The 27,716-nt window shown below is 51.8% G+C and overlaps 1 protein-coding gene across 4 annotated transcripts in view; it reads right to left on the reverse strand.

Annotated features, from left to right (window-relative positions):
• RGS12 (regulator of G protein signaling 12) overlaps window positions 1-27,716 on the reverse strand; it is a gene marked incomplete at its 5' end in the record, with an annotated part of 117,810 nt that overhangs the window by 78,359 nt on the left and 11,735 nt on the right. For 3 of the 4 annotated variants that reach the window (XM_081237473.1, XM_081237474.1, XM_081237476.1), the window contains 2 exons: window positions 10,155-12,132; window positions 14,389-14,533. In XM_081237473.1, coding sequence (XP_081093599.1) covers window positions 10,155-12,032 — 1,878 coding nt within the window. The remainder of the gene's footprint in view (window positions 1-10,154; window positions 12,133-14,388; window positions 14,534-27,716) is intronic. The other variant, XM_081237475.1, reaches the window with a different exon arrangement.

A 27,716-nucleotide genomic window follows, 5' to 3' on the forward strand; every position in this document is an offset into this window, starting at 1 on the left:
GAAAGCAATGAATCAATTGTACTTTTATATATCACAAAAGTTGACATTTACAATTTTTAAGTAGGTACCCATTTACAATAGTAATAAAATGTATAAGGTACTTAGGAATAAATCTGGCCAAATAATCTAAGAAAAAATCTAATTAACAACATTTATGAAGGTAGCTATAAAACTTTACTGAAAGAAAATAAAGAAAACCTAAATAAATGAAGAGAGGTACCATTTTCATGGATAGGAAGACTCAATATCCTACGTATGTCAGTTCTCCCAATAAAAAAGTCAACAGGGCTTCCCTGGTGGCGCAGTGGTTGAGAGTCTGCCTGCCAATGCAGGGGACACGGGTTCGTGCCCCGGTCCGGGAAGATCCCACATGCCGCGGAGTGGCTAGGCCCATGAGCCATGGCCGCTGAGCCTGCGCATCCAGAGACTGTGCTCCGCAACGGGAGAGGCCACAACAGTGAGAGGCCCGCAAACAGCAAAAAAAAAAAAAAGTCAATAGCATTTTTTTTTTTTTTGGAGAATTTATTAGCTGATTGTAAAATCTATATGAAAGAGCAAGGCTCAAAAAAAAAAAAAAAAAAAAGAGCAAGGCTCAAGAAAAGCCAAGATCAGAAAAGGTGATTCGGCCTATCAGATACGAAGACTTACTACAAAGGTACAATTTTGAAGGTAAAGTGCAGTTGGGGTATTGACAGTGGAGGACAGAGAACTGAGACCCATGTATGTGAACACACAGCACACGGCAGAGGGCACCACTGGGCCTCGTGAGAGCCTGAATTTAGTGCTCCAACAACTGGTCGTCCACATAGAGGAAGAAATGAACTTGCCACCCACATTATTTCATTCACAAAAATCAACTCCAAAAAATTTTAGGGGAAAAAAAGGAGAAAATCTTTCTGTCCTCAGGGTAGTAGTGAATGTGTTATGTCAAAAGTGCAAGATAAAGGCTGACAAGCTGGACGACATTAAAGTCAAGAACTTCTGTTCATCAAAATGCCACAGCACACGGAACATGGAGAGGGCATTTGTGGAACGCTTGTAATCGGCAAAGGTTAATAGCCAAAATCTGTAACTCCTACCAATTAGAGAGAAAGACAACCCAACAGAAAAATGGGCAGTTTTCAGTAGGTGCCTCACAAAGAGGAAATCAAATCTTTGTGCTCGAGGGAATGCAAACTAAAGCCACAACAAGATACCATTTTACAACTAATAGATTGGCAAAAACTGGAGGAGTCTGGCGAAGGCAAGCTTCAGCAAGGATGTGGAGCGATCTGAGTTCTTACAGTAGCTGGTACAGGACTGCCAGGAAAACAGCATGTTTCTGCACGGTTACAGCATTCTGAGCAAATTTTACTGAGACTTGGGACCTGTACTAAAAGTTTCCACGTCCTGGGACTCAGCAGTTAAATTATGACCAAACACATGGTGAGAACTCCAGGTGAGACTGACATTTCAAAGGAACGAGGCCTGGAACACCTCCCAGAGAGGCTGATCTATGTCCCTCCTGAAGACACCCACCTGCACTGCAAAGGGTGAGAGGAGAGACCCAGGATTTTTCCCCTGTCTACAAAGAGGATTTGCTTAGAGTAACGGTTTCTCTCCCCCTTAAGGAGGGGAAGGGGGCAGCATGTGTATAATCTCCTGGATCCCTGTTTTGGGAGTTGAGGGGTGATACCCGATGTGGTTCTCGTTGCTCCAGTCCAGGGCAAGGACTGGGCATGAGGGAACCACTGTCGTATTGTACATCAGTAATTAAAGCTGTGTCTGCTCCAGAGACCTGTCTACTGTCAATACAAACGGATTGTATTTGCTTAACACCCGGCCGTGATACAAACCAGCCATTCCATTCTTTGGATAGACCCTGAGAAATGTCTTCATATACATGCCTGGAGACGTGTGCGAGAATGTTCACCAACGCATCATCAGTCATTTTGTTAATGGCTCTGTGTGTGTGTGTGTGCGTGCACACGTGCGTGTGTGTGGTGGTGGTATACTCACACGATGGAATGTTACATAGTTAGAATGATGAACTGCAGCTGCAGATGGTATCATGGATAAATCTTTGAAATGATATTCAGTGATTTCAAAACAGGTTGCATGAGACTGTGTTATAAAGCCATTTTTATAAAGCTGAAGAAACAGCAAAACTAACCAATAAGGGATTCAAGCACTTCAAACACTTGTTTCTGGCAGTGGCCACTTAGCTCTGAATATTCTCACTTTTCCTGGAAACTATACAAAACCAAAGAACAGTAAGGGGTGGCATTGCTTTGTGTCTCTGCTCCTTTGCTCCAGTTTCCTTCACCTCAGTGTTCCCCACTCTCCATCCTACAGACTGCATTCAGCTCTGGGAAGCCCTGCCGTGCCTATTCCAGGAGGGCCCAAGCGCTTCTCCCCTGCTCCCCCTAGCACCTCCACCGGCCTGGGTCTCAAGGTCCACATGCAGCACCGAGCCCCCCAGAGAGCGCTCAGTGCACGTGGTCAGAAGGAAGGCCTTGTGGAGAGCGAGCCCGTAGGGAGCTAAGGAGCCCAGAGTGCCCTTCCCAGCCCACCCCCAGCCCCGGCCCCTCTGCCCGGTTGTGTTATCTCCCCAGACCGGCTGACTCTCTCCATTGTTCGCTTCCTTTCCTCTTGCTTGGGCAGAGAGTGATGCAATGTTGCCCAAGGGCATTGTTTACAAGGCGTGAAGATCAAAGCTGCTGTTTTTAGAGGGAATTATATCATGGGGCCCTAACCTGGCCTTTTTAGTATTCTCCAGAATTTTTTAGAATCTATTTTAAAACTTCCTCTCATTGTACTAGAAAAACTGCACAAGATCTGTCTGTTGAATCCAATACTCTCCTGGCTGGATAGCTGATGAGCCTGTCATTAGCAATGCCATAAAAATACCACTACAGCTTCCAGTACCAATCCTCACTTTGATCTCATTAAAAGAATTAAGAAAGTAATTTTCATTTTTTTCTCCTAAGGCATTATTTTTAGTAAGTAAAATATGTTCAGATTCCCATAATAAAACAATCAAAACAATACAAAATAAAATAATAGTGTCCTGGACCCTTCCCAGTTTTCACTTACTAACCTGAGGTAACTATTACTATCTGTTTGGAGTGTTTCCTTTTAATTTTTTCTATATACTTACAGATAAACATATGTATGCTTTAAAATGTCATAGGTTTATTTGGAGGGTATTGAAATACGTTACACAAAAGCAGGATCATATTAAATATGCACATGTGACCTGCTTTTTCACTTCGGGCGCCTTGGGGGGCTGTCCACGTGGGTAATAACCCGCCCCACACCCCCACGGCAGAGCCCAGAGCCACAGTCCCCTCGGACCAGTGATGGACATCTGGGCTGCACACCTGCCTGTGCAGCCACACTTCCCAGCCCCCCTTGCAGCAGGGTGCGGTCACGTGAGGAGGCCTGGACAATGAGGAGCAGCAAAAGAGCTCCTGCAGCTTCTGCTGGGACTCCACCGCTCCCTCCCCCCCTCCTGCAGACTCCCCCTCCTCCTGCAGGCTCCCACCTCTTGCAGGCTCCTCCCCCTCCTGCAGGCTCCCCCGCTTCTGCAGGCTGCCCCCTCCTCCTGCAGGCTCCTCCCCCGCCTCCTGCAGGCTCCCCCCTCCTCCTGCAGGCTCCCCACCTCTTGCAGGCTCCCCCACTTCTGCAGGCTCCCCTCTCCTGCAGGCTCCCCCCTCCTCCTGCAGGCTCCTCCCCCTCCTGCAGGCTCCCCCCTCCTCCTGCAGGCTCCTCCCCTGCCTCCTGCAGGCTCCCCCCTCCTCCTGCAGGCTCCCCCCCTCTTGCAGGCTCCTCCTCCTGCAGACTCCCCCCTCCTCCTGCAGGCTCAGCCCTCCTCCTGCAGGCTCCCCCAACCTCCTGCAGGCTCCCTCCCCTCCTGCAGGCTCCACCCCCCTGCAGGCTCCCCCCTCCTCCTGCAGGCCCCCCTCCTGCAGGCTCCCCCCTCCTCCTGCAGGCTCCTCCCCCGCCTCCTGCAGGCTCCCCCCTCCTCCTGCAGGCTCCCCACCTCTTGCAGGCTCCTCCTCCTGCAGACTCCCCCCTCCTCCTGCAGGCTCAGCCCTCCTCCTGCAGGCTCCCCCAACCTCCTGCAGGCTCCCTCCCCTCCTGCAGGCTCCTCCCTCCTGCAGGCTCCCCCCTCCTGCAGGTTGGAATGTAGACGGAAGCCATCTCTGTCTCACCTTCAAGTGGAGGCACAGCCGGGTGGACTATGGCAACAAACAACAGCAGGAACCTGGCTCCTCATGAACAAGGAGGCTCCACACCAGCCCTGGGCAGCCCCACCCAAACTCTTAACAAACTCTTAATAAAATGGAAAAGCATCCATTTATAAACATTATGTAACTCTCGTCAACAATGTCATACACTCGGCTAAGTCTACGAGTGATGCCCTCCCAGCCCCCAGCCCAATATCTCACGGCTCCCCACGAGGAAACAGTTCAGGAGCATCACCTGAGTCAGCGCACTAGGAGTCAGAGCCCTGGATGTGACTGGGAGAAGGTCAAAATGCCGAGCATTCCCTCTGCAAACCTCCCACTTGACCAGTGTAATGAAAGAGCCTGAGAGGCGGAGAGGTGTCCACCTGAACAAGCAAGCGTAGGAAAAGTGGGCCTCTTCTCTTTGGCCGGTTTCCTTCCAGGCTTCCACAAGAGTAAGGGGTCCCAGAAAGCCAAGGGGTCCCAGAAAGCCGAGATCTGGACTGAGCTAGGGTATAAAAGATCAAGAAGACAGTGACAAAGCCCTGGTAAAGGAGCATCCTGAAAAGATGACTGTCTGGACAGAGAACTAATAGGACTTAGAGACCAACTGGTGACTGAATGCAGTGGTATAGTCCCTCTAAGAGTTGGCTTTCTTTGTGCATACAGAATAGAAAGGCTGCGTGCCAGAGTTTCAAGGGGAACATTTAATACAAAGAGTTGTCAAGTATAACATGGAAGCAATCATAAACACAGAGACCACTAAAGACCATCCTAGGGCTACAAGAGAGAGACAGAGAGACAGAGAGAAAGAGAGAGAGAGAGAGAGAGAGAGGGCGCTATGGGGAGGGCATCAGTGGCCGTTCCCCAGGCCCGGGATCAGGTGTGCTTGCCCCTCACTGGTCGCAAGCAACACCCCTCAGGGGCACAGGCAGCCAAGGCTGGCTTAAAAGGAGAAGCTGGGGGGGTTAGAAGTCCACTAGGGGTGTGAAAAGCTCCAAGGTTTCCCCAGAATCCACAAGGCCATGGAGGGCTGTGCCCATGAGCAGGGCTGCGGCTGCACCGGCAGGAGTGGAGGCCCAAGCGGGGCCATCAGCTGCCTGGCTGAGCCCTGAAGGCTCCACACACACAGGCCCCTCGGCAAAGACCGAGACTGACCGGCTCCAGGCATCTAAGGAAATCTCTGCCCCGTCACTAGCTGACCTCTAAGCGAACCAAGCCGAGGCCTCGTGGTCACATACAACAAAGAATGCACCGGACAGAATGTGCTCAGAAAAGCCCCTAAACAAACAACAACAAACAGCAAGAGGGGAGAGCGCATCTCTGCTCCCAGGATAGCTGCGCGCTGCGCGGGGCTCCCTGCCGTTTATGGGTTGCGCGAAGATCAGATGGAGTGTGCAGAGGGCGCCAGATGCTGGGCTGAGCCAGGCGGCCGAGTCTTTCGCCTCTTAGCGCCCAGCCCACACCTCTTTGCCAGCGTTGGACACTGGAGCTGGGCCTCGCAGACGGTGCTCTGCCGGCGTGGGCTCGATGGCCGGCTATGCCAGCGGGGGCTGCGCTGGTTCCCGCCGGGCTGTTTTCCAGGCGGCGGGAGCAGACTGTGCCCGCCTCCTCTTCAGGGCCATCGTCCTCTGGCAGCCTGTCCCTGGGCAGCCCTGGCTGCAGCCCCGTGGCCTCCTCGCCTTGGTGCTAAGTCTCCGCCTAGTTGCCGCCCTTGCCCCTCTGCTGCTTCCTCCCTGGGTTCCGTTAGTGCCCGCTTGGCAGTGGGCCACCTCTGGTCTGGCTACCGATTCTTCATGCTAACGTCTCCCTGTTCAAATCGCTGGTGTGTTTTCTGTCTCCTGGCCAGATCCTGATGGACACAGCCTGATTTTGCACAGAGTAGGACACTGAAGCCACTGTCACCACAGAGAGGAACTGACAGTAACTCCGGACACCAACTGCTCGACCTTCCACGACCTCTGGCCCCTCCCCCTCCTGCTCCTAACCCCTCTTCCTCTTCCCATTTCCAGCACTTCCTTCCTCCATCCCTTCCTGGCCCGTCCTCTGCTCATCCTGACAAGCCGCCAGCCTGCTCGAACCAGGCCAGGAGGGACACCAGGAGGCCCACCTTCGGACCCTGGAAGCTTCTGCCGCTCCAGCAGGGGCTGTGGGATTAGACTGCACTAATAATGCAGGGGAACCCAGTTAGCAAAGAGCAATGGATACACTTCCAGAGATTAGAGCTGGAATGCAATACAATACAATTTATTACTACTTATTTTTAGATAAATCATGTGTCCCATCACATCACAAAAGGAACGCCACCTGACTGTGGGCAAGTCGCTCAATGTGTATAAACCCTGCTCTCCTCGTCAGTAAGATAATGAGCTCAGACGGCAAATAAGGAAATAAAGCACACTGCAAACAGTGAATGCTACACTGCTATTTTCCAGCACTGGAAACATCAATCCCATGTCAAGTACTTCATTCTTTTGTTACAGTATAAGCAATAACAGCCAATACCTTCGTTTTCACTACATTTTTGTTGAAGGTTAAAGAACATTAAAAAGAAGCCCAAGACCCTCCTAAGTATAGTCCATTGCTCTCTGACAAAGGCGCAAAAACAATACAAGGGAGCAATGATTGTCTTTTCTACAAACGGTGCTGGAACAAGAGATAGCCGCATGCAAAAAAAAGTGAATCTAGATACAGACCTTACACCCTTCAGAAATTAACTCAAAACGGATCACAGACCTGGATGTAAAATAAAAAACCATAAAACTCCTAGAAGATAGCACAGGAGGAAACCCAGATGACCATGGGTTTAGTGATGCCTTTTTGGTACAACACCAAAGGCACGATCCACCAAAGAAAGAATTGATAAGCTGGACTTCATTAAAATGTAAAACTTCTACTCTGTGAAAAACAGTATCAAGAGAATGAAAAGACAAGCCACAGAATGGGAGAAAACATTTGCAAAAGACACATCTGATGAAGGACTGTTACTCAAAATAAACAAAGAACTTAGGTGGCGCAGTGGTTAAGAATCCGCCTGCCAATGCAGGGGACACGGGTTCAATCCCTGGCCCAAGAAGATCCCACATGCTGTGGAGCAACTAAGCCCGTGTGTCACAACTACTGAGCCTGCACTCTAGAACCCACAAGCCACAACTACTGAGCCCGCGTGCCACAACTACTGAAGCCCACACACCTAGAGCCCGTGCTCCGCAATAAGAGAGCCACCGCAATGAGAAGCCTGCGCACCACAACAAAGAGTAGCCCCCGCTCGCTGCAACTAGAGAAAGCCTACGCACAGCAACGAAGACCCAACGCAGCCAAAAATAAAAACAAATAAATAAATAAATTTATATTTTAAAAAAGGAACTAAAGGCCTATTTCTTAAAAAAAAAAAAAAAACTCAACAGTAAGAAAACAAACAATCCGATAAAAATAGGTCAAAGATCTTAACAGACACCTCAACAAAGAAAATATACAGATGACAAGTAAGCATATGAAAAGATGCTCAACCTCACATGTCATCAGGGGAGATGCAAAGTGAAACAACAGTGAGATGCCACTACCTACATGTCAGGATGGCAAAAACGCTGAACACTGACAGCACCAAACTGCGGCCAAAATGTGAAGCAACAGAAACTTTCATCATTGCTGGTGGGAATGCAAAACGGTGCAGCCACTTTGGGAGACAGTGTCTTACAAAGCTAAACATTCTCTCACCACACGAGCCAGCAATCCCACTACTTGGTACTTACCCAGAGGAGTTGAAAACTTATGTCCACACCAAAACCTGCATGCACACAGATGTTTATAACAGTTTTACTCATAGTTGCCGGAACTTGGAAGCCACCAAGGTGTCCTTCAGAAGGTGAATGGATACATAAACTGTGGTACCTCCAGATAACGGAATAGTACTCAGTGCTAAAGAGAAATGAGCTATCAAGCCATGAAAAAACATGGAGGAAACTTCAATGCATATCACTAAGTGAAAGAAGCCAATCTGAAAAGGCTACAGACTGTATGATTCCAACTATACGACAGCTGGAAAAGGCACAACTACGGAGACAGGGAAAAATATCAGTGGTTGCTGGGGGAGGGCAGGGGAGGGCTGAACAGGCAGAGCACAGAGGACTTTTAGGGCAGTGAAACCACCCTGTCTGATTCTACAATGGTGAATACTCGTCACTATAATCTGTTCAAGCCCACAGAATGCGCACCACCGAAAGCGACCCTAATATAAACTATGGACTCCGGGGTTACTGACTGTGACAAAGGTACCCTCCGGTGAGGGATGCTGATGGTGGCAAGGCTGCGCGCCTTTGAGGGTAGGAGAGAACTCTCTGTGCCTTCCTCTCAATTTCATTATAAACCTAAAACTGCTCTTAAAAATAAAGTCTTTAAAACAAAAGAGACGACTAAGCCCAAGGTTTGACTCATGAACCTGCTTCGTCCTGACTGCTGAGCCTTAGACAAGTCACTTAGCCCTCGAGGACCGGTCACCTCACCTGGAGAGCGGGTAGCACGGCACCCTGTCTCTGGGTCTCCTGAGGTCAGAGGCCCTGTGGGGGGTCTGAGACTTGCCACCAAGTGAACAGGCATGAGGGTGCTCCGCAGTACGCCAGACAAACACCATTTATTCCTGCCAGTGTAACAATTCACATGCACAGTGGCAATGGAGAAAACCCATTTGTGGGATATGTATTAAAAGAGGTGGTGAATTCCCCAATTTCTGATAACATTTTAGCCACCTTCCAGGGCCTTCCCTCCCCAAGCCCTCCCCCAACCAACAGGGAAGCCCAGGCCGAAGCTGCCGCCCACGCCACCCACACTGCCCACCCCACAGGTGGAAGGAGACCCCAGCCCATGCAGTTCCACCGAGGGAACGGGAGGGAAGGTGCGCACAAGGGCAGAAGTCCTGCTGGCCCGGCCACTTAGGAATTCAGTCAAAACTTGCGTGACTACAACTGTGTTTACAAAAGCACCAATCTATGCTTAGATACATCACAGTGTTACATGGTCGTTTAGGGGAGCTAAAACTATGGGAGGCCTGTCTTTTCCTTCGTCTTTAAGTTTTCTCTGATGTGTTCTACGATGAAAAGTAGTAAGACTTGGGAAGGGGACGGATCCTGAACGGAACGTTCAACAAACTCCACAGCCCAGGCCACAGCCTCCTCCAGTCTTTGGAGGGTTTTCGTGTGGGATTTTCAGCTGCTGGGAACAAAAATGTGAACAAACCCAGAAAAGGTGTTTTAAATCACAAAGGTCCTCAGAGGACGGTTCCTTCCAAGCCAGCCAAGCTGAGAGGCAGCTCTCCTCTCAGCCACGGCTGCGTCTCAGCCCACCCGGCCAGCACAGATGCCAGCACCGCCCAGCCTGCAGGGCCAGCCCTCCTGCTGTGCTGAGCCCCTCCCCCCACTCCGAACCAAGCTCCCGGCCCCGCCCCCAGCTGTCTGATGCTCAAGCCACGAGCCACTGCCGACTTCAGCTGGCGTTTTTCTCTCACAGCAGGACTTTCTCAATGAAGGAAACACCAAGGTGAAGCTCCCCGTCCTGAAGCGACCAGTCTCTGTGCTTCCAGAATTTTCTTGCTTCAAAAGGGCGTGAGGCCTCAGCCACTGGGGCCAGAGACAAGTGGGCTTCAAAGGGGCTGCCGGGAAAGGCCCCTCCGGCACCCACGGCAGCAGGAAAGGGTGGGAAGCAGGGAGGAGGGCCTCACCCTGGCCAGGAGGTCACCATCTCTTCCACCACTGCCTGTCCCACCTGACGTCCCGCCCTGCCCCGCCCAGAGCCAGGGCAAATCCAGGCAGACATGCCCTGAAGCCGACATAGGCCACCGGGGCAGCCAGAGGAAGGCGGAACTGGGCAATGAAGGTGCCGTCGCCGTCAGTAACTGACCGAGTTATGAAACCACGCTCACCTTTCCTGACCCTCCCCAAACAGGCTTACCTTTTTGTCTTCCTTAGTCTTTCTAACATTTCGATGGGGGCCGAAAATGTTCTGCATCCCAAGAGCCTTCCTGGCCCAGTCCCTTTTCTGGGTGCTGGGCGGGGGCTGCGCGGGGCTGCCCTCCACCCGGTAGCGGTCAGCGGGAATCTTGCTCATGGGAGGGGGCAGCGTGCCACAGTTGATGCTGGACCAGCCGTCGGTGGAGTCCGTGTAAGACTCCTGGTCGCTGGTGTGCCCACACTGCCACTCCTGCAGGACGTGGACCGGGAGCCACCGCTGGCCAAAGCCACCACCGGGGCCCGCAGCGCCCCTCTTGGAAGGAGGGACCAAGCACCGCAAGGAGGCCGGGGGGCCTTCCGCGTGAGGAGTGGGCCCCAGGTGCTTACCGAGGTCCCGGCACCTGTCGGCCTGCGGAGCGGCCTCAAACGGGGCTCCCTCGGGGTCGTGGCCGAAGGCCCCGTTCCAGGGGCCCCCCCAGGGCTGGGAGCCCCTCCCGACCACACCCTCCCAGGCGCTGCCGCTGGGGCCGTGCCTGCTCGAGCTGGCGCCCAGGTCCAGCACGAGCACTCGGCTGCTTCTGTCCTCGTGAGTAAAGTTCCCGATGCCGCTGTCGCTGTTGCTGCTGGTGCTGGTGTTCTGGTGAGCATCTGCGTCCCCGTCCGCAAAGGCCCGGGCCCGCACGCCCTCAATCAGCTCGCCCATGTCGCGGTACAGCACGGAGATGAACTGCAGGACCGGGAGCGAGGACGCAGGGAACTCCAGGCAGCCATTGGTGTCAGGGTCGGCCGTGCACTCAAACCCGAAGCGCCGGGCGATGCCCTGGTGGATCTTGTGACTGAACAGGTCCGGGTCCACCATGAACACGTGGCAGGACGTCCGCAAAGCGCCCTCCTCCTCTTGCGCCAGGCTCCCATCATCGGCCGCCTGCATGGTCACCAGCCCGAAAAACCTCCTGTCGTCTGGGCACACGGCGCTGAATGCCAGCCTCTCGGCCGGGTATCGCGCCAGGACGGCAGCCTTGTCCGTGCACAGCTGCACGCAGTCGTGCATGATCTGCATGGTCACCAGCGAGTGGATCTTCTGTTCGGCCCGCAGGCGCCGCAGGCAGCCCCGGATGGCCTGCACGCTGTCCGATTCCAGGCTGCAGCTGGTGGACGGCAGCTCGATGGAGCCCAAGTAGCCCACAACCATGGCCACGTTCAAAATGCTTGCGTCCACCCCAAAGTCTTCATGAGTCTCCAGCCCAATGCTGAAAACAGAATCATCGTTCACAACTCTAGGTATCTCCTCCTTGGAAAGCAGGCTGGTATTTGGATTATTTACACTTTCATGACCAAGGTCAAATCGCCCAGTGGCTGATTCTGAAAGGGATCTTTGTTTCAACTTCAAGGGCTCTGAACTGCTTGCTCGAAGACCAGGGTTTTCAAAGATCATGTTGAAAATCCCTCCGGACTGCATTTCCTCAACGACTCTCTCTGCTCTGTTTATACCTAATGCCTTAGAGTCGAGTTTGGGCTTCAGCCAGCCTTTTCCTTCATAAAATCCAACCTCTTCGTCACTAGAGCAGGACTCCAGGTGGCCGATGCCTTCACCGATCACCATGTGCAGGACACCAGAACATTTCCCGATTAACTTCACCACGTCTTCATGGGACGCTTTCTTCACGTTGATCTCGTTGACAGCAAGTATCTGGTCGCCAGCACGGAGGCCCACAAAATCCGCAGGGCTGCCTCTCATGACACAGCTGAGCACACAGGGCGCCTGCCCGGAAAGCGCGAATCCGTACCCCGCCCTTCCTCTGGCCACCTCCACGCTCCGCATCCGGGGGGGCGCCGTCCCGAGCAGCGGCCGCTCCCCCAGGTCCCCTGCTCTGTACATCTCAAAGTGCTTCCGAGACCAGGAGCATAGCTCACTATGCCAGCGGATCCATGGTTCAGGGAATGCTGGAAGCTACCGTAGTTCTCCCTGAAATAATGCCCTAAGGAAGAAGAATAAAGAGCTCGTTGTTAAAGATCTCATATTTATACTGCTTACTGCTACTACCCAAACATAAAAAGATAATTCACAACAAAACCGTCACAGGAAGAGTCTCTCATTGCCACACAAATGTCAGCGTGAAGGAGACACACTATCTCTGTGCAGCAAATCTTAAAGTCAGCCTAAGAAATCTTGCAAAGCAGAAGGCATTTCCCAGGGCTGGTATCCTCCCCAACTCCGATCTCGCCAAGGCTAATCCCACCCGGGTTTGAGGCACACAGGACTCCCGCAGAAATCTGCTTCCTCCCTGTCTGGATGGAAAGAGGAGAGCCCTTGGACCCTAATCACTCAAGGCTGTGGTCCAAGGACCAGTGCCCAGCTCCCCGGAGCTCCCTGCCATGCACTGAGCCAGGGGCGGAGCCGAGGGTGGAAAGGCAGCTGCACGACCCCTAGTCCAGCCTCGTCTTTGATCACAAGCTCCCTCCACGCGAAGTTCTCCCCCAGGGAGTGTTGTCAGCTTGTTTTCCCTCATATCCACCACCCTCGCTCAAGTAACTTATTTTAAACAAAGCACCGTGTGGAGAAAACACATTAGTCTGAAATATTGGGTTGGCCAAAAAAGTTCGTTTGGGTTTTCCCATAAGATGTTACAGAAAAACCCAAAGGAACTTTTTGGCCAACCTGATACTATAGAGGCTGCCTGACAGCACAGAGGAAACAACCAAAAAGAGCAAAGGAATTTAAACTTAACTGTTCCAGGGGGATGATTTCACAATGGAAAGTATTGGTTGTCATTGAAAACAAACCCATGTCGGGATCCGCAAGACCACCCCTGGGTTTCCAGCAGGAGGACACGCAGGGCTCAGGTATACTCGGGGCTCTGAACCATCACAGTGAAGGGCTGTGAAGTACAACCACCAAAGGGAGAGGGCCCGGGGGCGAGGTCCAGAGAAAATAGGCGCCAGCTTCCAGAACCCCGTCCCATGGAGTCACGTGGGCTGCACTCCACCCCCCCAGTGACATGCTGTCCCCAGGGAAGCTCGTCAGAGACTCAGAACCAGGGCTCTCATTGTGGGCCCACAGGCTCCGCAGGCCCCTCTGCAGAGCACACACCGAACTCCAGCCCCGGGGAGTGGGGAAGGGTGTCAGCACAGACACAACAGGGGAGGCCCAAGGAGCCCCCCATCCCGACACCCCAGCTCCCGGACGCCAGCCCAGGGCCAGCCCCGCACACAGGCCTCACAGAGGGCGGCAGCCAGGCCCACTGGGAGGACTCCTCTCCCCACAAAACCCTTTAGAGATCACTTTGAAAAGCAATACAGTGAGTGATTGATTGTATTGTGAAGATCCAAAACATAATAGAACATGTTTTTTAAAGAGTATATGTTTTTTAAATAATTGTTTTAAAGTTGTCAGGAGAAATTCTCACGTCTTGGGATAAAGTTTCCAGTAACAGAAGCGTAACTCAGAGTAACTGATGTATACACACCAAAAAGTGAAAGACTGGACAAAATGTAAAGTATATTATTCGATGACTCCAGGAGCAGCTGCAAGTGACAAAACACTGACATGCAGGACGCATGCTTGAGTAGAATTATTTTATGACAATAAGAGTGAAAAAAGCAATTTATTTATAAACTACCATGTTATTCAATATCTAAGTGATGTTAAATTAATCATTTAAATTTTAGGACTGGAATTTAACTATTTAATATTCATCATTAAAAATGTGTATATTAAAGTCTGCCATGAACTGTGCTTCAGGGTCTTCTCACTGGATCTTCTAAAGGGGTGTGGGCTACACAACACCCCAGAGACGCCACATCCTGATCCCTGGAACCTGTCACCTCACGTGGCCGAGGGGACCTTACAGATGTGATTGAGTGAAGGGTCCCGAGATGGGAGGTCACCCTGGATTCGCCAGGGGTGGCGGGGGGGCCATGATCACAGGGTCCTGGAAGAGGGAGGTGGGAGGGGGGCAGGAGGGGGGAGTCAGAGAGCAGAGCGACGGGCCTGGAAGGCGAGGGAAGGGGCCTCCCCGGGGGCCCCCAGGAGGAACCAGCCCTGCCCGCACCCGGCCTCCGCCCGCGACACTGATTCTGGACTTCTGGCCCCAGACTATAAGGGCGTAAATCTGAGTTGTTTCAAGCCACTGAGTTTGTGGTCACTTGTTTCAGCAGCCACTGGAAAACTCGCAAAAGGGGAATCGCCCTACTGGTGGGGAGAGGGGATGCAGTGCACGCATGACACATCCCACCTGAAAAATGCTCACAACAGCGTCTGGCTCCCGGCAGTGTAGGCTGTCACCATGAACTCACTGGGACAGGGTTAGTGAGGCCCTCCCGGTTCCTCCAGGAACAGAAAACCCCCGGCTTTCTCTTCCAAACAGTAACAGATGTTGCCTGTATGAAAAAAATAATTTCTCAGTTTTATATGCAGAATTACTCCATGATTCATCCGACCACCATGGAGTCACAACACTGTGTGACACAATTTTCAATGACAGTCTTGTAGGTGGTTTACCCAAACATTTCTATTAGACTCACTGTCATATTCTTCTATCGATTAAAAATAGTTTCTAATTCATACTAATAATATCTGATACCTAATAATCACATTTTGTAATCCAACCTACAGGTTAATTTTTCCTTAAACTGTACCAATTAATAGTAAAACTGGTGGAGCAGACAGTGGAATTCAGAAGAAACCACAGGGCACTAGTTTCCAACCTCACCGGGCGCGTCTGCCACCCAGGCTCCCGCTCTCGCTCCCGCACTCCAAGGCCCCGGCTTCCGAGCTCTGGGCAGAGGCCAGCCCCGACCCACCACGCACGGCCCAGGTGATCCACACATGGGTGACAGCATTTGCAACACCCCAACTTGACACCGTCTGCTACGGGCTGAATGTTTGTGTCCCCAGATTCATACGTGGAGATGCTAACCCAGTGGGATGATCTGGAGGCGGGGCCTTTGGCAGCGATCAGGTTGGATGAGGTCATGAGGGTGGAGCCCCCATGATGGGACTAGTGTCCTTGTGGCTCCAGAGGAGACACGGGAGCCCCTGCGCTCTGCGCTCCACCATGTGAAGAACCAGGAAGCGGGTCTCAGCAGACTCCGATCTGCCAGCGCCTTGACTTCGGACTTCCAGCCCCAGAACTAGGAGAAATAAACACCTGTGGTTTAAGCCCCTCGGCGTAGGGAATTCTGTTACAGCAGCGGAGCGGATGAAGACATCATCTAATCAGCCAGCATCCTTGTTTCGCAGAAAAGGTAACCAGGTCGGAAAGAAGTGCTTCTTCCAAGGGCCACCTCCTAATGGCTCAGTCAGCTAGAACACCAGGGCCTCCCCTCTCTGCACACCCCGCTACCACCGTAAGCCACTCATTCTTCAAACCAATGAGATCTAGAAATAAACACCAGGTGCCTACCCATTTCCCCGGTTTAGATCTGGCACAAAATGAGTCCTGTCCTGATGAATTTCTCCATTCACAGGCACTGAGTGAGTGCCTACCTGGGCCAGGCAGCGCCCCAGACCAAAAAGCTACAGAGAGGGTCCCAGCCCTGTCCAGCAGCCCGCCGTCCCCAGAGAGGGAGGGGCAAGAGGAGGCGAACAGCCATCACTCCGGAGCAGGGCGAGTGCCAGCCCCGGCCCTATGCTCGGGTGCCCAGGAGTCTGCGGCAGACGGGCCGGGAAAGCCATCCCAGGAGGGCGCGACTGGCACAGCCGCAGTTCGGCCTCCACCTCTGCCCATGCAGACGGGCGATCTGTGGGGACAGCGCTGCGGGTCTCATGGCTGTGCCGCAAAGGCGACAGATGTTCACGGGGCAACAGGCCGAGCTGAGCATGGGGTCAAAAGACCAAAGCAACAAAGAACAACCACAACAGGGCACGGAAACGAGCGGGAGGGAGAGAAACTGAGGACCAGGAGGCAGAAAGCACCCAGCACACGGAGGAGAAGCGGGAAGTCCAGGAATAAGGGCAAGACAGCCCTGGAACGGCGGCAGTGGGGAAGCTGCACGGTCCACGGCGTGCACCGCGCCGCTCTGGGGCTTTACACTTACTAACTCGTGTGTGTGAAACGTCGCTATGATGTAGGTACGATTATTATTCTCATTTTGCAGATGAGGAAATGGAGGCACAGAGAAGTTAAGTAACTCGTCTTCAGCTGCACAGCTAATCAGTGTCAGAGGTGGACTTGAACGCGGCTGTTCTGGGCTCTCTCTCCCCATGCGGAGGGGTTCAGAGAGGAAGCGGAGCAGTGGTGGGCCGTGCCCTGCAGCAGACCCCTGCTCCTCAAACCCAACCCCAAAGCTACTGTGTCCCAGCAGCTACCTACAACCACCACCCCAGCAGTGCCCACAGCGCCAGCACCCGCCACACACCACCTCCCCCGACACCCCTTGTGGACACACACACGCGTGGAGGACCCAGCACACCCCCAGCAGACCCACGCCAGGATGCACGCTGCTGGTCCCCATGTCCCGGCCGCCTCATCCCCGCCGGTCCATTCCAGCGCCCATTCCCGACCCCTGCGAAGCCCTCCCGAGCCCACGGCCACTTGGCCTGCAGCAGTGCCGAATCACCCGGGAGGATGCGCGGGTGGACTCCGCTCATCAGGGCCACTTCCGGGCCCCTTACTGCCACCAACAACCAAGGCCCTCGCCAAGCTTTCATCCTGAAAGGGCCCCTTTTCCACTGCCTGCCACCTGACAGCCCCCACCGACGTCGGGGAGACCCTTCACCTGTTCATCGGTGTCACCGGGTGCCCACTGTGTGTGGGACTGGGCCAGACACGGGGCTGCCTCAGGAGGGAACGGTCCCTTCCTGTGAAGACCTCTCCGCAGGGGACCGGGAACCGGAGGCTCCGACAGCAGCAGCTTCCCGAGGGCGTCTGCACAGCTGCTGCTCGGGCCACGCAGCCTGGTGAGCGGCTCCCAAGGGACCCTCCAGGGAGGCAGCCCAGCTGCTGCGCTCCGCGCATGGGGCAGCATTGTCAGCTCCGTTGTCCCTGTCCCCTCTCCCTGAGGACCCACTTCCTCTCTGAACACAAAGCCCCCACGTGGGTGACCCCAAGGCCTGACCCCGGAACTCTCTCCTGAGCGCCAAACCCGTTTCCTGCGCTCTCAGCCGCCCGTCACCTCTCTCTGCGTGTTGACACCCAAACACACCCTTGCTGGAAGCATGCTTCTCCTCTTCCTCGGCCCCGACGTCCACCTAAGCCCACCCACCCTTCTAGGCGCCAGGCAGTGCCTCGGTCATACCCACTTCCCCCTCCACGCCGTCCCTCCCACCCGGCTTCACCGTCCCCCTGTCCCCGACACCTTCCACCCACATGGACATCCCACCCCCAGCCTTCTCCGTCCCTACTCCTCCTCCTCACTTCAGCGGCCACTCTCGCGGTCACCCCTGTCCAGCCTGCTCATCTCCGGCCACACGCTGCCCCTGCGCCCCAGAGCCCCCCGTCGCAACAGCCCCCTCAGCCGTCCTGCTACTCCGGCCCGCCTCCGCTCCCTCCACCCTGCCCGCCAGGCATCAGCCCAGGGACGCTCCTGTCCCCCCACTCATGTCCTCTGCCCCCATCTGGGGACCCCCTCCCCCGCAGGAATGGCCTGGGCTTTCTCCACAGCACGTGCTGCGGGGCCGCCATGACACAGGGCGCCCGGGCCCCTGTCCAAAGCCACGTTCCCAGCCCCGGGGCTCTCAGCACTCCCGTCAACCTCGCAACTCTCCTCTGGTCACTCACACGACCACCCAAACCCACCCGGCCTTCGCCTCCCTGCCCTCGGCTCGTGTCCTGTCCCCTCCTTTCCAGAGAAGAAAGACACCCCGCAGGCCCTCCCTCCGCAGTGCACACCCTCCCCCTCCGTCAGGCCAGCTTCTCCCCCAGGCCCTCGACGCCATCCCCACCACCTCGGGGGGCTGACACCACCCGCCTGGGTCTGAAAACACCCAAGCCTCTCTAGCCCTAAAAGGAGTAAAATCCCTCAGTTGACTCCTGAAAGCACTGAGAGCATTTCCTCTAAGATCAGGAACAAGACAAGCATGTCCACTCTTGCCACTTTTATTCAACATAGTTTTAGAAGTCCCAGACACAGCAGTCAGAGAAAAAAAAAAAGAAATAAAAGGAATCCAAATTGGAAAGGAAGAAGTAAAACTGTCACTGTTTGCAGATGATATGCTACTATACACAGAAAATCCTAAAGACACCATCAGAAAACTACAAGAGCTCATCAATGAATTCAGTAAAGTTGCAGGATACAAAATTAATATATAGAAACCTGTTGCATTTCTATACACTAACAATGAACTACCAGAAACAGAAACTAAGGAAACACTCCCATTTACCACTGCATCAAAAGGAATAAAAAACCTAGGAATAAACCTACCTAAGGAGGTAAAAGACCTGTACTTAGAAAATTATAAGACACCAATGAAAGAAATTGAAGACAACACAAACAGATAGAAAGATATACCATATTCATAGATTGGAAGAATTCATATTGTTAAAATGTCCATATTACACAAAGCAATCTACAGATTCAAAGCAATCCTTATTAAAATGCCAAAGGTATTTTTCACAGAAATAAAACAATTTTAAATTTTGTATTGAAACACGAAGACCCCAAATAGCCAAAATAATCTTGAGAAAGAAGAACAGAGCTGGAGGAATCCCACTCCCTGACCTCAGACTACACTACAAAACTACATTAATCAAAACAGTATGGTACTGTCACAAAAATAGACACATAGATCAATGGAACAGAATAGAAAGCCCAGAAATAAACCTACACACTTATGGTCAATTAATCTATGACAAAGGAGGCAAGAATATATTGGGTTGGCCAAAAAGTTCATTTGGATTTTTCCGTAAGATGTTATGGAAAAATCCAAACTAACTTTTTAGCCAACCAAATATGATGGAGAAAACACAATCTCTTCAATAAGTGGTGCTGGGAAAACTGGACAGCTACATGTAAAAGAATGAAATTAGAACATTCTCTGACACCACATAAAAAAATTAACTCAAAAAGGATTAAAGACCTAAATGTAAGACCAGAAACCATAAAACTCCTATATGAAAACACAGCAGAACACTCTTTGACATAAATCGTAGCAATATTTTTTGGATCTGTCTCCTAAAGCAAAGGAAATAAAAGCAAAAATAAACAAATGGGACCTAACTAAACTTAAAAGCTTCTGCACAGCAAAGCAAACCATCAATAAAATGAAAAGATAACCTACTGAATGGGAGAAAATATCTGCAAATGATATGACCAGTCAGGGGTTACAGCTCATACAACTCAACATAAAAAAATCTGATTAAAAAAATAAGCAGAAGACCTGAATAGACATTTTTCCAAAGAAGACGTGCAGATGGCCAAAAGGCACATGAAAAGATGTTCAATATTTCTAATCATCAGGGAAATGCAAATCAAAATCACAATGAGATATCACCTCACACCTGTCAGAATGGCTATTATAAAAGCAACTATACTCCAATAAAAAAATGTTTTTAATTCTAAAAAAAGAATGTCTATCATAAAAAAGAACACAAATAACAAATGTTGGGGGCTTCCCTGGTGGCACAGTGGTTAAGAATCCACCTGCCGAGGCTTCCCTGGTGGCGCAGTGGTTGAGAGTCCGCCTGCCGAGGCAGGGGACACGGGTTCATGCCCCGGTCCAGGAAGATCCCCCATGCCGCGGAGCAGCTAGGCCCGTGAGCCATGGCCGCTGAGCGTGCGCGTCCAGAGCCTGTGCTCTGCAACGGGAGAGGCCACAACAGTGAGAGGCCCGCATACCGCAAAAAAAAAAAAGAATCCGCCTGCCAATGCAGGGGACATGGGTTCGATCCCTGGCTCAGGAAGATCCCACATGCCACGCAGCAACTAAGCGCGTGCACCACAACTACTGAGCCTGTGCTCTAGAGCCCGCAAGCCACAACTACTGAGCCTGCGTGCCACAACTGCTGAAGCCTGCATGCCTAGAGCCCGTGCTCTGCAACAAGAGAAGCCACGACAATGAGAAGCCCACCACTGCAAGGAAGAGTAGCCCCTGCTCACACACCTAGAAAAGCCCATGCACAGCAACAAAGACCCAACACAGCCAAAAATAAAAAAATTTTTTTAAAAAACAAATGTTGGCGAAGATGTGGAGAAAAGGGAAACCTTGTACACTGTTGATGGGAATGTAAATTCATGCAGTCACCATGGAAAACAATATGGAGGTTGCTCAAAAAACTAAAAATAGAACTATCATATGATCCCGCAATCCCACTCCTGGGTATATACCCCCAAAAAAACAAAAACTCTAATTCAAAAAGATACATGCACCCCAATGTTCATAGCAGCATCATTTACAATTGCCAAGATACGGAAGCAACCTAAGTGTCCATCAATAAATGAAGAGATAAGGAAGATGTGTATATACATACATTGGAATACTACTCAGCCATAAAAAAGAATGAAATTTTGCCATTTGCAACAACATGGATGGACTTGGAGGGTATTATGCTAAGTGAAATAAGTCAGACAGAGAAAGACAAATACTTATCACTTACATGCAGAATATCATTTATATTACAATAAATATCACTTATATGTGGAATCTAAAAAATACAACAAACTAGTGAATATAACAAAAAAGAAACAGACTCACAGATACAGAGAACAAAACAGTGGTTACTAGTGAGGAGAGGGAAGGGGGGAGGGGCAATATAGGGGGAGGGGAGTAAGAGGTACAAACTATTATGTATAAAATAAACTACAAGGATATATTGTACAGCACAGGGAATAGAGCCAATATTTTATACTAACTATAAATGGAGTATAACGTTTAAAAATTGTGACTCACTAAACTATACCCCTGTAACATATAATATTGTACACCAATAACATATAATATTGTACATCAACTATACTTCAATTAAATAAATAAATAAATACTTGCCCTGCAAAAAACAAAATAAAGCAAAACAAAAAGATGAAGCCTCAAGCAAAGGTTATCACAAACAGGGAACAACCATGGAAACAGAGTCTGAAAAAATCCACAATAACCCAGGGCTGGAGGACAGTCCAGGGCAGTTTCCACAGAAGGACCAGGAGATGGAGCACCACAGGAAAGCTAAGAGACCAAGAGGATGGATCCAGGAGTTACCGGGGGAAGGAAAGCACGTGGATAAATTCAGTGAGAAGCCTCTCTGTTCATCTGTCACTGCATCACCCACAGGGCAGCCGGAAAGGGTTTTCCCAAATGAGCAGGGTGTATTTGGGGTTGGATGACTTAAATTGTAGCTTATGTGGAAAACACAAAATTCTCTTTGGAGAACTTTGGAGGCAGCTGAAATTGAAGCCAGATTTTAGCATTTGGTGGGATATTTGACCTCATTTGACTTTAAAAAAAAAAAAGAAGTGGGAAAGGAGAGAAAGAAACTGGAACAAATAGCAGAGGGATCCAATAGCAGCTAAAACAAAGGTAAGATCCCCCCCAGTCCCACGCCCACAACTCAGGGGACGCAGGCCACCGTGCTCAGGTCCCCAGACAGAGAAAAGCACTGCGGTTTCACTGCCACGTTCTCAAGCCACAAGTTATGCCAAATCTCAGGGAATGGTTTGCAGCCAGGCTGCTTCTGCGCAAGAAACTGGTTACCACAGTGCCAGGGGACACAGCTCTGGTGATGGGTGGATGGGTGAAGGGACAGACAGATGGACAAATGGGGAATGGGGAGATGGATGGGAGAAGGTAGGGATGGATGGATGGGGAGAATGGGGAGATGGATGGGGGATGGGACGATGGATGGGGGAATAAATGGATGGATGGATGGATGGGGGATGGATAAATGGGTGTGGGATGGGGATGAATGAATATATAAATGGATGGAGGGATGGACAGGTGGGGACTGGGGGATGGATGAATGGTGGGTGGATGGACTGACTGAATTCATTCGTGGTGGTCAGCATTTGCCCAATGACACCTCTCTGCCTTGTTGGCCCAAAAATTAATGGACCACTTCCCAGAGCTACAGAAAGACAAGAACCTTTCAATCCAAAGGGCCCACCAAGTGCTAAGCAGGGTAAGTGAAGAAGTCCCACCAAACCTTCAGAGAGAAAGGTCTCACATGAAGGAAGAAAACCTGCCAGCAGGTGTCTGAGGACAGCAGAGCCCAGACCTCAAGGTTCTATGGCTCCCGCACCCTTGCTGAGTAGGCACCAGGCAGGTGGAGGCCAAGGCTGGGTGCAGGTGCGGGTACACCGGCCACGCTCACCAGGCACTTATGTGAGTGAGCTGTACTATTAACCTACCCCCGGCCAGGTCTTCAGCCTGTGGCAGCTCTAAAAGGTGAGGGTACCCAGAAAAAGCAGCACGTCCAGTCCGGCCATTTGGATGTGATGGTCACGCACACTCAGGGAGGCGCTGAAGCAAGGCACTGCGGGTCCACAGCCACCCCTGCGCCCGCCGGCAGGAGGGGCCGGACACCCCTCAGCTGGAAGCAGAGTCCCCATCTGCCTGACTCGGGGGGTTCTTTTTATTCACCCATGACACAGCCTCCCACCCAGTGTGGGGTGGCCCCAGGAGGGCTGGGCCCCGGCCCCCATGCACACAGCAGCAGAGGCACAGACTGAATTCAACAACCAGACAGACAGACAGGTGCACTGCGGGCGGTGCTCCGGAACCACCCTCCACCACCTGCTGGTCGGTGGCCGGAGTCCGGATACACCAGGCCAAGAGCACGTGCCACGCTCCCCGCAAATGACTTCTTGGCCTCTGGAAAAAGAAGGGAGGGCTCTTTTTAAGAGGACCTCTGGTCGGGCAGTACCTTCTGCGTGTAGAATTTTACACCCCTCTCCTGAATACCAGAGGCACTAAACTAGCTCTACTGATAGCTGCCTGTCCATGTCCGCCCCACAAACACGTAGGAAGCCTTTGCTGTGCAGGCAGTGCTGTTCTGGGAAGAGGAACAGAGACAATGGGGCTCGTCCGGGGAGAGCCTGTCCTGGAGGAGCCGTCCTGGGAAGGCCCATCCTGGGGGAGCCAACCTGGGGAGCCCATCTTGGGAGAGCCCATCCTGGGGGGCCCATCCTGGGGGAGCCCATCTTGGGGGAGCCCATCCTGGGGGCAGCCCGTCCTGGGGAGTCCACACTGGGGGGCCCACCTCCTGCCTGTGCAAAATAGCTGAGACAGAGCACAGCAGACCATTCCAGTCAAGGCTCTTGGACTGCGGAGCTGGATGCTGGGGGCCCAGCCATATCTCTCGTGTGACACTGGTCAGATGATGACCTTGCTCTTGTACAATGGAGACCACAGAGCACCTTTCCTGGGGGGCAGGCAGAAGCCAAGCTCACCCTAACTCTTCCATGGTCTGAGGAGTCACAAGGCCCGGTGGACAACATAGGACCCCACGCAGTTCCCCGAGGGCTTGAGCCCCTCACCCCTACATCAGCCTCGCCTGCACCCTCCCCTTTGGAACGTCCCTCCCAGACCACTCACTAGCCCAGATGACACATGGTGTGCATGTGCAGCTGTGCAGGTGCGAGTTCAGGTGTGCAGGTGCAGGTGTGCAGGGGGGTGCAGGTGCAGCGGGAGGTCTCCGCGCTCACATCCTGTGCCCACTGGAGCGGGAAGAAGGCTCAGTGAGCACCTGCTGAGCCGATAACTGTCCAGGACTTGGCCTCGCTGTCTCTAAGTGTTAGAATTTAATTACTTTAGTCCACAATGTCTAAACTTTCTAAAAAGAATAGATATGACTTTTGTAAGGAGAAAAAAAAAGTTAACTGAAGAGGGCAATGGGTTTTTCTACCCGGGCCACCGTCATCAGGAACACCTAATTCCCAGCTGTACAAAAATGAAGGCTGCCTTCTCTCTCCAGACCCACATCAATCCTGCCCCACGGCGGGGACAAAACAGAGGAGACCTGTGCCCTGCGGCAGGCCCCCCCCACTGCTGTGGGGTCTCAGGAGACTCTGCCAGAGCTGCGATGGGGATCAGCAAGGGGGTGAGACCTCAGCAAGACCCCCTGCCCTGGTCGCACAAAAGCAAGTCCAACTGCAAGTCCAGGGCAGAAGGTGAGGCTCGCCCCATCACTACATCCATCAACAGAGGTCTGGATCAGTGCCAACTCAGAAGAGGGAAAGGGATCCGAGGAAGCCAGACATCAGAAAACTGGCGAAATCCACTCTGTTACGTTTCTTCCCTGAAATGAAGCTAGAATCCCACCCTCATCCCCTATTCCCAAAGCTCATCAGCCCTGAGCCCCTGAACCCAGCCCAACACCTCCAAGGACAGCTGGCAGCCGAACCGCGCATCAGGTGAGACACGCAGAGTTCCCAGGCACCCAAGTCCCTGCAAGCATCCAACCCAAGAGAAGCAGGGAGCCACGGTGGGCTGGATCAGGTGGCCACGGGTCACTCTCCGCTCGGGTCACCTGCCTCTTCCAAGTACACGACCTATACCCTGAAGGATGGTCCTGAGGGTCAAGTGCCAGAGCGGACTGACACATTTCTACTTAAGGAGGGGAACAACGGGCAGGCGTTTTTCAGACCACAGGGCCAGGAACTTGTTGAGTATATGGTGTCATATGTTCACAAGCAATGCATACAGAAAGCCCCCAAACTAAAATCCAATTAGCCTAACTGCATCTAGGTGACACAAGAGAGGGGAGACATGGACCTGCCATGAGTATGACCTCCAGAGTGGCCCTGTCTTCACCCCACTTGCATTCCTCCTGCACGGCTGAGCTGTCCCCCTGGGCAAGCTCGCCTGCATCCACCTCCTCCTCTCCACACCTGCTCTAAACTCGTCATCACTGTCACCTCCTGCCACCTAACTCTCTTCCGAGCAACCCACCCACAAGAACCCGAATGTCCCCAAACGCCAACTCCTCACCTCACCTTCCGCTTCTGTTCAGGGCAGAGTCCTAGTGCATGTGATGCCATGTGAAAGCTGCTGCGTGTGAGGAAAGGTGGAAGAGATGGACAGCGCCCCGTAAAGAGACCTGTTCATTGAACATCTGGGCCTCTAGGATGTCCACGGGCACCGTCCCTCACCCTGCAGGAGCCCAAAGCAGAGAAGGGCTTATCTCAGAGAGATTTGAGGGATGGCTCTTGTTTGACGGCGTGAACACCAATGAGATTCACAGGAGGCCCACAAAGTTTTCAAGAAAACGGTATCAGTGGAAACACTGCCAGCTTGAACTGAAAGAGTCACAGGTAGTACAAAATGAAAATTGGGCACTGGATCCCAGAAAGTCTACTGGCGGGAAGAAGGCTGAGAGAATGACTCAACTTCAAATGTGTGCTGCCTTCACGAAAAGGGAAAGAGAAGAATGAGGAGCACAGCAGGCAGAGCGAGAGCCACTATCCCCAAATCTTCAGACCCAATGAAGAGATTTCCACCATTTTCCAGGCTGGATTAAAGAGTTGCTGTGCACCTGTGACTCCTTTACGCCTTCCCTTTTCCCTCCTTTTTGAGGAGCGTCTACAGTGGTTACCCTATGTCTGTCCCAACACTGCATTACTATTCTGGGGAGGGGCTGATAGTTGGTCTTCAGTTCTGGTCTACAGATGGAGACGAAGGGCACCCCCGGAGCTGTACTCAAGCAACTACAGCCGGGGACCCTCACCCACACCTGGAGCCCGTCCGGATGACGGCCTTCTGGACTCTGAGCTGATGCCATTGTGGAGGGATCTTGGGAGCAGTGTGTTTTGTATGTGCGAGGGACGTGAACCACTGGGGCCGTGGGCTGGACACAGAGAGGCAGCCTCTGAGATGGCCCCAACGATCCTGCCCCCCAGTTGTCCCACCCTCGGCAGCCCCCTCCCCCGAGTGCAGGCTCCACCTGGGGCCTCGCTTCAAATAAACCGAATATGGCAAAAGTGATGAGACGTCGCTGCCAAGACAGGCTACCCAAAGACTGCCTCCCCGCCCCCCTCGCTCAGGGAAGTCAGTGGCCAGGCTGTGAGCTGCCCTGAGAAGCAGCCCACATGGCAAACAACAACGTCTCTGGCCACCAGCCAGCAAGGTCGTGCGGCCTGCCAACAGTCACAGTGTGACCTTGGAAGTGGATCTTCTGAGGCCACCAGCTGCTATGAGAGTGAGCTTAGGAGTGGCTCCTCCCCCACTGCACCCTGATCACAACCTTGTGTGAGACCTGGAACCAAGGACCCAGCTAAGCCACACCCGGGTTCCTGACCTCAGGAGCTGGGAGGCAGAAAACACTTGCCGTTTCGGGATTTGTTGCCTGCCAGCACTAACTCATGTACCACGTGATCCAAAACACGAATGTTATCCCTTGATTTGTTACCATTCCTGCTGTAAATATACACAATACAGCGCCATATTTATTTCTAAGCAGCAATGCATGATTAAGTATTTTTCCCTCAAATCTAATCTGTGATGAGGTGATTAAGGAAATCATGCTGCATAAATCAGAGATAAACTGACCAGGAATGGGAAAAACTAGCTAATAAAAATGACTACTTTTGGATGACCACCTAATCAATCAGTCTCACAAGCTAAATATAACAGTCCCATTTTACAAATGAAGAAACCGAGGCTCAGGCATCTCGCCTACAACCATGTCCGAAGACACAGTAAGGATTCAAACTCAGGCTGACCAGTTTCAGTTTGGGCCCTTAACCACACTTTTTACTATTAGCACACGAGCAAATGCCTATGTAGAAACTGGCCTCCCCTGAAGTATTTCTGCTAACAAAAATTATCCACCTGGTTCTCGAACAGTCTATCTCAATTCCTTGGTAACTTCATCTCCCAAATTTGTACATTAATCTAAGTTTAGGAGGCAGGTCAGCAGCCCCTAAAATTATTAGGATGCATGGTTGTTGAATAATTTATGATAGACTGAACAGAAGAGTACCACATATAAAATGTTCCAGCTCAGCATTTTGTTATTACGCAGAGTTTTTTGCATGGGTTTTTTTCAAAATGTCAATTCTTAGGGTTTTAACAGTTTAAGCCCAGAGAAACCAAGAGGCCAGGCTGCAGGGACACGGAGCAGATGCCTGGGTTCTGGCCTCCGGGGGCACGTGCCTTCCTGCTCCCAAGTCAGCCTCAGCAAGACTCAGGGCAACACGAGGCAGCCACCCATCGACTAGCGATGGAGACGAGAACTTACTAAACAGCAAAGCAGCTCTTAGAATTAGGAAATATGACAAATACAAGTAATATGGAAAGAGGAGAAAAAATAAGAAAGAGGGGAAATGAAAGACTGGCAACCTTAAGAACTTTTAAACAAATCAGGAAAATGTATACAGAATTATTACTCACAATCTAATAACGTTAAAAGGAAATGGAATTCTGAAAATAATGTGAACTTGAAGACATACAGCTCTGTTGATGTCGTACTTACCATGCAAAGAAAGTTTAAACACTAGCTTTAAACTCATCTAGTTCCAGGGATGGGACTTCCCTGGTGGTCCAGTAGCTAAGACTCCGCATTCCCAATGCAAGGGGCCCAGGTTCAATCCCTGGTCAGGGAACTAGATCCCACATGCTGCAACTAAGAGTTCACATGCCACAACTAAAGGTCCCACATGCTGCAACTAAGACCTGGCATAGCTGAATTTTAAAAAA

The sequence above is a fragment of the Mesoplodon bidens genome, assembly GCF_964165515.1.
Source record: "Mesoplodon bidens genome assembly, chromosome: 1".
Classification (NCBI taxonomy): Eukaryota; Metazoa; Chordata; class Mammalia; order Artiodactyla; family Ziphiidae; genus Mesoplodon; species Mesoplodon bidens.